The sequence below is a fragment of the Lepidothrix coronata genome, unplaced genomic scaffold (genome assembly GCF_001604755.1).
Source record: "Lepidothrix coronata isolate B3197 unplaced genomic scaffold, Lepidothrix_coronata-1.0 Scaffold158, whole genome shotgun sequence".
Lineage (NCBI taxonomy): Eukaryota > Metazoa > Chordata > Aves > Passeriformes > Pipridae > Lepidothrix > Lepidothrix coronata.
The window spans coordinates 1,625,908-1,638,300 of record NW_016690338.1 but is presented as its reverse complement, the minus strand read 5'-3'; the positions used below and the strand labels follow the sequence as shown (position 1 = coordinate 1,638,300).

The 12,393-nt window shown below is 40.7% G+C and overlaps 1 protein-coding gene across 1 annotated transcript in view; it reads right to left on the bottom strand.

The window, feature by feature from the left end:
• The window catches only part of ITPR2 (inositol 1,4,5-trisphosphate receptor type 2), a 243,979-nt gene that overhangs the window by 128,476 nt on the left and 103,110 nt on the right, over positions 1-12,393 (bottom strand). The window contains exons 30-33 of the mRNA XM_017829118.1: positions 10,786-10,986; positions 6,799-7,050; positions 5,251-5,376; positions 531-659 (exon numbers count right to left, since the gene is read on the bottom strand). Of these exons, the coding sequence (XP_017684607.1) occupies positions 531-659; positions 5,251-5,376; positions 6,799-7,050; positions 10,786-10,986 (708 nt within the window). The remainder of the gene's footprint in view (positions 1-530; positions 660-5,250; positions 5,377-6,798; positions 7,051-10,785; positions 10,987-12,393) is intronic.

Here is a 12,393-nt window from a genome sequence, read left to right as displayed (position 1 = left end):
AACTGCCCTAGGGTCTGACACAGCATAAACCGAGGGGTTTTTAGCTTATAGACTGAAGTCACAGCTCCATTAAATTCTCTTTGAAGTTTAGGACTGGTGGAAACAGAAATCAATGCTGCACCTCTAAAAAGGCCAAATCATGCATTTTTTCCTCATAATGACAGGTAAACGCAAGAGAGAGCAGAAGGACAGGGGAGTCTTCCCAGTTCTCAGGTATGTGTCCCTTCTGTCATGGGACACAGCACTTTTCTCACACAAATACAGAGACAGGCCATTATTCTGCAAGGATCCCCCTCTAATGAATTCACAAGAGCCAGATGTAAATCTGACCACACTGAGCTGCCTACTGGTTCAGAGATGTAAGTGATTAAATTAAGTGTTTTAAAGAGGAATTAAGCTGCTAGTCAGTGGCATGAGAGGGGACAGAGACATTAAAGGAGGATGAAAAGATACAGCATTCCTATGCAGGGAACAGAAGGTATCTCATTAAAAGACTGACTAACATATTTGTCTGTGTCTCTTTTCCTTACCTGGAGGCTGGTGCTGTTGTCTGAAAATGGAGAATTGAAGAAGCCACTCACAATGTTCATTACAGGCTCAGTGACATATTTCTCCAGAGATGTGTCTGCATGTTTACGATCTGTGGTTGTGTTGCAAACCTGAAGGGAAGAAGGAGGAAACAATAGCATTTACTTCTTTTCAATAAGCAAGCTTTATTATCTTGTATTTACTACAATACATCTGATATTTCTTCTTAATATAAAACCAAATTATTTTTATACAAATTCTTTCAGGGATTACTATCTTAGTGCTCAAGCTGTATTTGGGAGAGCTTATCTTTCTTCATGGAGGTCCACGTTGCCTTTTGAAAACCCTTCTCTTCTGGACTAGCTCTTTCTGGCTGGCTGTCTATTCTTTCCTACACCATGAAGAAAAGATCCCCTTAAATCAGCACACTGCAAGCCACTTACACATTTAGACAGATTCAAGAAGAAAATGGACCTTTCCTCCCATTGTGGGGCTGGTTGGAAGAAGCTTTAGAGACAGATGAGACATAAACAACTGAGGTTAGAAAGAGTTCATGTAATGTTTAACTTCTCTTTACAATTACCACAAATGGGTGGCAAAGGTGAAGCAGGAAAAATTTAAACATTTTTGCAGGAAAAATGTTTAAAAAGAGGTAAAGAAAGGAAAGAGCATAATCAATACAGCAGCCTTTAGGATTGTACTGTAAGACAGGCATTACTTAGGGAAGCCACATGGGGAAAATACAAAAGCCAAGCTAAAACAATGAAAGAAGGGAATGGATGGTACCAGGACAACTCTGGAGCACAGAACGATGATTAAATGGTGGGAGGACGTGGGAAGATTTGTACAAAAGACTCCTGAAGACTCCCTTTGGTACAACACTAAAAGTTTGTTGCTACATAAAGATGTCACAGTTAAAGAAAGGAAAAAATTACTGGGGTGGATTACATCCTTCAGTATTTCCTTTATTTCTTTTCAACACTTGTGAACATCCACACAGAGTCATGTTGACTTTGCATATGTCAGTGTACAGAGTACTGGAAGGAGTCTACAGAGAGTCAAACATAGTGAAAAAGCAAGACTGGACAAATAAGGAGTAGAGACTGTAGTCACACTATGTCTTCAACGGCCTTTAAATAAGCAGTTCTAGTCATGTGTAACAAGAAATGAAGGCAAAGTTGTTTTCTCTTTTGCCTATGTAAGCCAAAGATGACTGCAACGTTCTGGGGATCTATGCAAAAGCAGAATTTATTTTGTATACAGGCTCCTGGGGGAGCATTTTATTACTGTCTGTGCTTTTAACACACAGTCATGAACCTGAGTGGTACACACTTACCATTGCATCGCTCCAGGGCTGGGGAACTGAAGTCCAGAGAAGCTGAGTGAATTGCTTAAGGTCACAGAGAAAAGTTGGTGACAGAAGCAGAAAGATAATCCACAGCACCTGAATCTCACACAGGGCAAAGATTCTCTCTAATTACACACTGCACTGTCACACTTGGAAGCTACAAGACAGCAATTTCACCAGGAATGTTTTAAGGAAGGTTGCTGACGTGACATCCCAAAGCACCCGTGTTCAGGGAACACAGAAGCACCTTGATTCTAACACACAAGCACTGTCATATGGTAGGCAGAGGAATAACCAAAGATATCTTGAGACCTGGAGAAATGAGGCATCTTGAGGAGCTTTGCTTGTCTGCTTATCTAAAATATGTCACATAAGTCATGCCTCCATGTAGTGCATTTTTTATCACCCCAAGAAAGGAAAGATTTTGGTCAGAGAAGCAACAGTGGCTAAACTGAAAGAGCAAACTCTTCAGCCCTTGAGTTTTGGGGAAAGTATGACACCATCATCACCGCCAGTCCTCACGAAGGTAAATTATTCAGTTAATAATCAAAACTTGTTTCAACAACAACAACAAAAAGAGAGATCATAGAACTAAAAACCTCTCTAAGTTCTTCTGCTTTTAATTAATCTGCATGCCAGTTTTGGCTGGAACCAGTAGCTCTGAGGCTCAGCACTTGCAATCCCAGTGGGAAGACAGGGAGCTGTGCACTGCTAGCATGGTGAATTCTGAAATCACCGAAACTAAATTCCAAAACTTTTAAGTTTCCCCCTTTAGTTGCCTGAAAAGCAGAGCCATGTGTGTGGGGATGCCACTCTGCTCCAACAGTGGTCTGAAAAATTCCCAGCGCAGAAGCAATTTGGAAATCCTCTCGTTTGTTCTCATCCCTCTGCCCTTTGGGGACTGAAAGATCTTTCTTCATGGAAGAAAAATACCCCTGAAATGCATGAAATGGAGATGAGGATTGAGAAAACAGTGTTTAAAAACCCCTTAAGAGGCTTTGGGACCAAAACTCACATGAATAATACTTCAAAACTTCTGCAGTGAAAGCCAGGATGTCTTTACGGCTGTCAGATCCTGGTTCTTTCTTTAATCCTGCTCAGACTGCACAGCTGCTGACTGGGCCACACGCAGGAAAGGGAAACCTTTCCTTCAGCAGCAGCACCCACTTTGCTCAGTGCAACACTGTAAAGTCACACACAGGAGAAAGTAGGTTGGCAGAAGCTGCAGGAACAGGGTGTGTTTGAAAGCGCGACTGCTTCTGGCAAACCCAATTTATACACGAATCCGCCTCGTGCCTGCTTTGCAATGTATCACATTGTTGAAAGAAAAATGACAGTTGGGGGCTAAATATTTCCTTCCTCAATCCAGAAACAGACTAAAAAAATTCGTTATTTTTTTATACATACATATATATATATACATATATACATACATATATATATATATGTATAAAACCCCAGAAGGAATCCAACTTGAGGATAACACTCTCCGTCTTTCACCTTAGTGCTCTCTAATAACAGACTCAGACTCAAAGCTCACAAACTCACCCACTGACAGGCATTTGTAGCAGCTAGAAGAAAAGCATTTCCCCTTCCCCCACACAAAAGCATCCCTTTTAGCTCACTGGAACACAGAGGATCAAAGGGCTCTTTTTCTAAATGCTTTGAAAGCTATTGTAACATCTTTCATGAGGCTGACAGCCTTCTAACTGTCCTGATAGCTACAGAACGCTGATGTATTTATAACACATGGACTCTGTCTAGGCTCCAGAACACCAAACCTGAACAAATACACTCAATAACCTGGAAAATACAGCTATCCATGGGGAGCTGGCTGGAGAGCAGGACAGGCCAGAGCACTTCTGATATGCTCTTTTAGCCATTAACCGGGAAATAAAGAGGACTAATTAGGCATCTGCCCTGAGGGCTTTGCAGGAGAGCAAAATAAAACTGCTTTTTGGCCACTCAGTACCAACAGCACCTGCACACAAAATACAGTGTTAATCACACACTCAGTGTTCACCTCTGAAGACCTGGAGTCTAATTTCTCTCGTGAGAAGGGTATGTGAAAGCGAGCCTGGTGCTCGCTGCCATCAGGACAACCCTGCATCGTTTAGCATAGCGCAGTTTGTCTCCAGGCTCAGGAGAGGAAATGTGGACAGAGCCCTCTTTTTACAAGTCTGTTTGTAGCTCAAGGGCACAGAAAATTGGTCACGTTCAAGGGCTGGAGAGGAGGGATAGTCTGTTTGGAGGGTCAGGGTCAGGACACATCAGGAAAGGGCAACCCAGAAGGGGAATTAAACAGGAGAAAATACTTCTCGGGGTAAAACCAGCAAGGTTAAAAGTCAGAATGCCCCTCCAAGGATGTTTCTGATCTTAATTTTCAGCAGAGGTTGGTTTGTCCAGAAGGGCTTTTGCTTTATAACGCAACCACAGAGACAAGACAAACAGCAAGCAAACAGTGTTTGGAGAGGACTAATTACTGCTGAAAATGGCTACCAGCAAAAAGAGAGAGCAAAAACATCCCTGCCTTAACCTGCTCCCGGGGGGGGGGGGAGGGAGGGGATAAAAAAAACCACAAAAGAAAAAACCCAACTATTTATAAGTTTTCTGTTCCACGGAGCAATGAACAGGTCCCAGTGCATATCATAGAGCACAAGTCTTTGCACTCATTCTTCTTTTAGCTAGAATTCATAGTATTTTCTCCCAATAGGTCTCATAGAAATTATTTTGTGGCACACTATTACTTTGGGGTGCATGTCTGCTGCAGGAGTGAATTGAGATTCTTTAACCTTTTATTTTCTTTATTTCAACAAAATGAAGAATGCAAGAAGTGAGAACTTTTATAAAATGTAATGGACCACAGACTGGGAAAAGATAGGCATGTACTATCACAACATGCTCTATAATATCTCCAAAACACTGTCCAACATCAAGGATCAAATATAGCCCAGCAGCCACCAAAAACCTGTGGCAGAAGTGAGATTAAAGAAGGAACATAAGCCAAAGAACACTTTGATCCCTCATCCTCACTGTAACAACAAAATAAAGGAAGAGATTACAGATGTGGGGGTTTGTTTTAGTCACCACCATAATGACATGTAACACATGCTCTCAAAAGATGTACACAGGCTCTCAGCCCTGTACATGCACTCAGTTTATTTTTCTGGAAGAAAAGAGAAATATGCCCTTTTCTTCCAGAAATATGAAATATGCCCTTTTAGAAAGAGAAGACTGCTAATAATTAACAGGTTAAGTGATGATAAAGACAACAAACCACTCTTAGCCCATTGTCAACTGTGAATAAAAATAGTTAGCAAAATAAAAGAACTTCACCAAATATAATATAATATTTAACATGTTGTGAAGCTTACCCTTGCCATATCAACAAGGAAGTTCTCAAATAGCTTCCAAATATGGTTACTGGCATAGATTTCTTTCATTTCCACTTCAGTGTCCACATAACAGTGGTTAACAAAATTAACATAGGCAATTTTCACCTGCAGGAACAACCAAAACACACTCAGTATAAAATGGAACAGTAAAAACAATTAACATAATATTTTGTATCTGCAAAAATGCTGAACAATAAAGATGATCCTCCCAGTGCCAACAAACATTAATACCTTCAATAATGCATATGTTTGGTTATGAAGATTTAAGGAGAAGCACAGCAGCACATGCCTTAATGCACTCACTGAAAGATCACATGAAGAAAAATGAAAAGGTTTTGCAAACATTCTCACTCTAATGACAAAACCCTCATGAAACAACCCAAATTCTGGTATTTAATATGATATTAAGGCTAGAAGGGTCTGGCTCTAAATCCAGGAGCTGTCAAAAGGCAGGACACCCCTGCACTTGCTGAGTTGACTGTGGTGGGTTGATGCCTTGTGACAGGGCTTGCCAAATATAAAATAAAATGTCTATAGCAGAGCTGGGACTGCAGTCCCTGTATTCCCACAATGCTATTGCAGCACTTTGGGATCTAAATGAAAGAGAAAGGTTGTGGAGCACTGGGACTGCAGCAACAGCAGCACAGGGCTTCAGAGGAGGACTGCAGTTGCACTGCTCTCCAGCATTGTAAGTCTGCATGCACACAGCATAAAAATGGACAGCCAGAGCCTGAAATGTATAGATTAGGTATAAACATATGCAGATGCACTGGAAATTTCCTGTCACGGTCAAAGGAGATGAGATAGTTGCATATGTTTAACGCAGTCAGGAGAAAACTCACATCAGACCTTCAAGTTTCCTTTGTTTGGGCTTTTTTTTAATTAGCATCTGTTGAAACAAATGTTAGGAGGAACTTCTGAGCAAAATCAAACATTTTGCTTTTTAATAAAAGAATCAGTTGATCACAAGGAGACTTTTCCATGGTACAGAGAGAGCCTTAACACCTGCAGGTCCGAGTTCTGTTGCCATGAGCCCCATTTTTCCATCAGATAATATCCCAGCCTTACTGAAGCATGACAGGTAGTAGTTGCAGAATTGTGCCTCGATATGCAGTGAGTAAAAACATTTGCTGGACTGCAGTTAAATTCAATAAAATGATGCTTCACCTCAAACTCTTCGCTGACTTCATTTCCAACAAATTCAGGCAGCAACAAAACATTGCCTTCACCAACCATTCAGCTGGGTCTTCACAGCTACAGCCAGAAGTCATGAGAGAACTAAACTCTGATAGTGACTGGACATAGCCAGGAAAACAAAACAAGGTGTGTGGCCTGAAGGGCTGACAACCAAAGCATAAGGGAGAAGAAATTTTCTGCTGAAGAAAATTCTGTCTTATCCTTTCTCACTTATTCACCTGTTTCCAGCCCATTTTCTGTACAAATATTCAACTTGTCAGTATATTATAAACAACAAAACACTGAGTTTCTAAAAATGCTAAGTCTGCTTCGTCATGCCGTGAATCCTACCTCAGGAATGCAGTCATCATGGGTCACTACCCTCACTATATCATCCAGTGGCAGGAGGGAATTGCACTTGATCTCTGTGTACACATTCTTTCCCTCTGTACAAGCTGCCAGCAGCTCCACCAGAGTGACGTGATACGCCAAAGGCCCGCTTTCATCGGCTCGGTCTCGCTCCGAACACATCATTTGAAGCAGGACTGGAAATGATGCTCTGTCGTTGTAGAATATCAGTACATCTTCACCACCATTTATCAGCTGAAAGAGATATCAAAGTTTTAAGCACCCTGCACTGCAGTAATTTTGGGCTCAGTGATCTTAAAGGTCTTTTCCAACCTAAGCAATTCTATGATTTTCTTAATTTCTCATTTTGTTCTATCTTTAAGTATGCAAAGACTGTCTAGCAAAAAAGAAGCACCAACTCAACAACCAAATAAAACTTATTTTGATGTGGCTTACCAAATGCACATGTCAAAAGAACATCCAGACTTCTCTTATCTACACGTGCAATTCTGGAATAACTCACCAAGGAGCAAGTTGATGCAAGGTGAATTTGAGGTTTAATTTCTGTGTAGCTCTGTTTTACTTAAGACAGTCTGCCATCCTTATTATTCCTACCATCTCAGTGTTTATTGAAGTTAATTAATTACTCTCACCTCCTACTCTGAGGCCAGGATGCATTATTATCCCTGTTTTATAGACAGGCACTTGAGGTGCAGGGAGATGAAATCTTCCATGCTGCCTCACACAAAAAGCCTATGGCTCACCCAGAATGGAACCCACCTGTTCTCCCACCTTGCTCAGCATTGGAAATAAAGGATGATTCTTCCCAGCCCATACAAATGTGACAGGTGGGTCATGACATTGTCAGTGTCATGTCAGCACTTCCATTTAACAGAAAACTGGTGTATGTGATAAATATTTCATCCTGCTACAAGTGCATCACTCATCTCAAGAGGATCCAGATCCCACTGCCAGTGCTGCTCCATGAGCTTGAGCAGAGCTGGGACAGGACAGGAGTCCTGCCCTCTCTCCTTTCCTTTTAAGCATAATGCCCTCTCAGTGTGAGTGAAAATAAGCTCCCACAAGCCTTTCCTAGCACAAAATACAGCTTGGCAGCACCACATATTCTGTGAATTAGGCTCTTGACATATCTAATCCATATGTGGCATGAAAACCCGTCTTACTGAATTCAAGGGTGGGAAAGCAGCAAGAGCAGGAATGAAAATTAGTCTCCCAGAATGAAAAGTCAAGAAACATTTCATTACATTTTCCAGGGTTTCAACATTTCAAATTTTGAATTCACAACTTTTCTGTTTGTGTTTTCCCCGGTTCTTCCTTATTTTTACTTTGACATTTCGCTGGAATGAATTGTGAATTCAGTCTTTCCTGCAATTCCTATTTCTCATTTATCTCCGGGTTTCTAAAAAATTTTTAGTCATGACTTCCTCAGACATTTTCTGGACAATCCACAGTACAGGAAAAGTTTTTAAAGAGGCAAGAGCTTGGGAAGGGGGAAGGAGACAGAACAGGGACCCATTAATTTCATTGCACTCAATGGCAAAAAAAAAAAAAAAAGGGGAAAATATGAGTATTCAGAATGTTGGAAAATTGAACTAACTTTTTAATACTGATGTTTGACATTATGCTCTTAGGACAAAATACTAATAAAAAAATCCACATTTGACCCTCTGGGAAGGTACAATCTCTGTCACTTTCTATTAAGTTGTTCACGACATTCCCATAGTTTTTTCCACTTGGGTACATTTTGCACATAGAAGATGACAACAACTCTTTCCTGGTTCCTCTAGAGCTACACTCCTATGTCAAATCCAGACCTACTCTGTACCAGTATTGCTTGACATTTATCAACAATAAATATATATCAGTGATAGGAAAAAAAAATCCCCAAACCAGCAGCATTTTCTTCTACTAAAATATATTTTCAGTGAGTTAAGAACTCCATGAAAGTATAATGAAGGCTGGTCATTGGAGCAGGTGCTGATGCTTTGTGATATATTACTCCAGAACACTACAGGTAATAAAAAACCCTGCTGCAACACTGATCTGGTTCAACAGTAAACTCTGCTTTCCCTTCTGTAATACTGTTTGCACTGACAGGCATGGTTCTTCCAGGAACCTCAAAGCAGGCTTGTAATGACAAAAAGTGCTCTAAGGAACCTTACAGGTCGGTAAACATCATTACTAGCACTCCAGAGACATGGAGAGCAAGGATAGGAGAACAAGTGAATAAGTCAAATTGGGAATGTTCAATGTCTTTTATGACAGTGCATTTCCTAAAACATGTAAATATGGTCAGTTCATCCCTCACACCCAGTAAACACGGATAAGCCACAATATACTTCCTGTGGGTGAAAGAAAACACAGGAGTGGTTGAGGCATGCTGCACAGTCATATTCTGTCTTGTCTTGTGGTAAATTGTTCATGTGCCCCATCTGGAGGCACAAAAAAAGTTACATCACTTGTTTAAGGTCACAAAATCTCAGTTTTCTACTAAGGAACTGTCCTGACTCTGTGGCAAGTTCCAACCATTTGGCTACACTGTTCCCTTTATATTGGATTGCCAGTCATGCACCATTCAAATTTCACTATTAGTATCCTTCTCTGACAAATCATAATTGCTTACCTGTATTTTCCTACTTTTTTTAAAAACAGATCTTACCCTCTTTCATCAAAATTTCCTCCCTCCCTCCAGGCAAATTCCTGCAGGACTCATGGTGTGAATGACATATCCAAGTTCATTTCTACTTTTATCATGCAGCCAGCTTGAAAATGTAATATGACAATTTATCTTTGTGCTGTTGTAGGGCAACAACAAAATATATTTAAATTGAGAAAAATCAAAAAATTTTGTTGGATGAGGAAGTAAAAACCTACAAGAAGCTTTGGTGGAAGGGGAGAAATCTAAAACCAAAAATGCACAAGAACTGTTTCAATTATATAAATCAAAGGCTTGTAATTGAAATTGTATGTTAAAACACTTCAGTCAAATTGAAAAGGTTGAGGTGGATTCCATTAAAGGTTATCCATGTAGACTGATGCTTTATTTTCTTAATTATAAGTTTTCCCTCTTCTTGCTGTGGAATAAAATTTCAGCAGGGCTTAGTTTTGTTCATACCACAACTAGAGCTTATCTGTGATTTCTTTGCAAAGATGACTCTCAAAAAAAAAACAAAAACAAAACACCAAACCAACAAACACTAAATAAAAAAAGAAAAACACTTTGTAAAGTAAAGAAAAATGTTCTCGGACTCTGATCCTACCAGGACTTTTCACCATATTCAACTTTAATCGCTGATTAATCTCATTGAACTGCTAACATAATTACAGTTAAATGCACAAGTGTCTGCAAGTTGAAGACTTCATATATCATGCTCACTATATATCAAATCCTAATTGCAGAGAACTCAATTAGGTATTTTCCTAGGAACTTTAATGGCATAAAGATTTGTCCACAAACCACTCAGCGGAATTTACCAGGTCAGACAGAATCTAGCTAGTTAAAGCTAGAATAATTCTACTGACTCTCACGTAAATGCTCTGGAAGAAAACAAAACAAAAAAAAGGCAGAAACCAGTATCTAAAATTGTTACATGCTGAAAAAAAGTGGTCTACAACAACACTATTTAGACAAATCCATAGAGGTACAAGCCTCTTACACAGCAAAACCATGCCACAAGGTGGGTAAAAGAGACCCTAAATTACAGTACAGGAAAATGAAGGTTTATGTAACTTTGAGATTTCCATGCTACATCATCTACAAATAGACATCTCTGTATCACCATGCTAACACTCATGTTTTCTTTCTAGTAGTTATACAGATGGCCTTACAAAATTAGATCAAACTCCCAAAAACGTCTGCTAAATATTCATTATTTGTGATACTGTTTAAAATTCTAAAGTGAGGTACCAAGAGCAAAAAAAACCAACCTCAAAATACATGAGCGATTAACATGAGAACCCTTCTCTTACCTCTGTCATTACCATGTCCTGGCATTTTTTCACATATTTGCCATCTGCTTTCACGATGGTCTGTAGGAATCGCAGGTACTCCACGTGCCGCCCGTGGGTCTCGATGCAGTGCACAAAGTGCTGCACCACCCTCTCACTGATCTCATTACACAGGAGGTAGTTGTTCATGAAGATGTGCCTCATGGTTTCAGCTTCCAGCAGCTGGAACAGGTTAAAATCAAAACAGCATTGTAAGAAGAGCGGATTTGCTTTGGGATTGGAAGAGAAAGGCACATTGGTCAAGGGAAACTGGGAAAATCCAACATGCACCAGCCCAGTCACTAAGCAATGATCTGGGGCCTAGATTATCTCCACACTTCCCTGTGAGTATAAAATGGTCCTTAAGCGGACATAAACAAAACCTGTGTCCATGTGGAAGGTGAAGATACACACATAAATACACTGCTAGAGCACCCTATTCTCTGTGGTGATCAATGACAGGACCCGAGGGAATGGCCTGAGGTTGTGTCAGGGGAGGTTTAGGTTGGACAGTAGAAAAAGGTTCTTCCCCAGAGGGTGGTTGGACACTGAACAAGCTCCCCAGGGCAGTGGGCACAGCAACAAGGCTGACAGAGCTCAAGGAGTGTTTGGATGATCCTCTCAGGGACATAGTATGACTCTTGGAAATGGTCCTGTGCAAGGCCAGGAGTAGGACTCAATGATCCTTGTGGGTCCCTTCCAACCGGGCATATTCTGTGATTCTGTGAGTTTGGTATACAGGAACCTGAAACCACACTCATCTCACTCACAATCAAACTTGGCATTGAGGCAACCACGTGAGAGGATTAGTGGCTGTGACTCCCTCTGTGACTGACAGAGGCATTTCCAGCAGGCCAATCATTGTATGTGCAGCCTGATCACTTCCTGAGAGAACATCTCTTTCCACAGGAATAAGAGAGGGAGCCTAAGGCTGCGTGTCAGTGAGCAGCACAGAACAAGAGGAACAGATCAGTAGCAAGAGGAGATTTTGTGCATTCTTGGGGCTTTTCCTTCAAACTTGCTCTGGTTTGATCCCTTGGACTAAAGGCTCATGAGTCAGGTGTGCTCCTAGAGAATCCGTCTCTTCAGTGTCATCTGAAAGGAATCCACACCAAGTTTGCTCCATAATGTGGACAAAAGCACCACAACTTTGATGATGACCAGGATGATCAGGAAATCAACTTCAAAAGAACAGAGATGCAAGTGCAAGCAAGCTCCCTACTTGGCACCTGAGTGAAGTGTCTGTGTCAGACATGATGGAATCTGGGCACTGGTCCCCACTGGGGTCAGCTCAGTGCCATTCACTAATTCCACAAAAGAGCATAAATAAAAAATAACAGAACAAATGCTTCCTAATGTACACAGGCCAGGATCTACAATCTTTATACTCACAACTCTATCTAATAACAGCATGCTTTGCTCAGTAGATCTGCCACAGAGCAAGAGCCATCCTATGTGAATGTATCTGCAAACACACATACATATATATACAAAGGGACTGTGACAGAAAGGTGTATTGTAAAGACAGTGATTTAATAAAAGATTGAATTTTAGATTAGTTGATTCAAATGGGGGCACCATCAGCAAAAA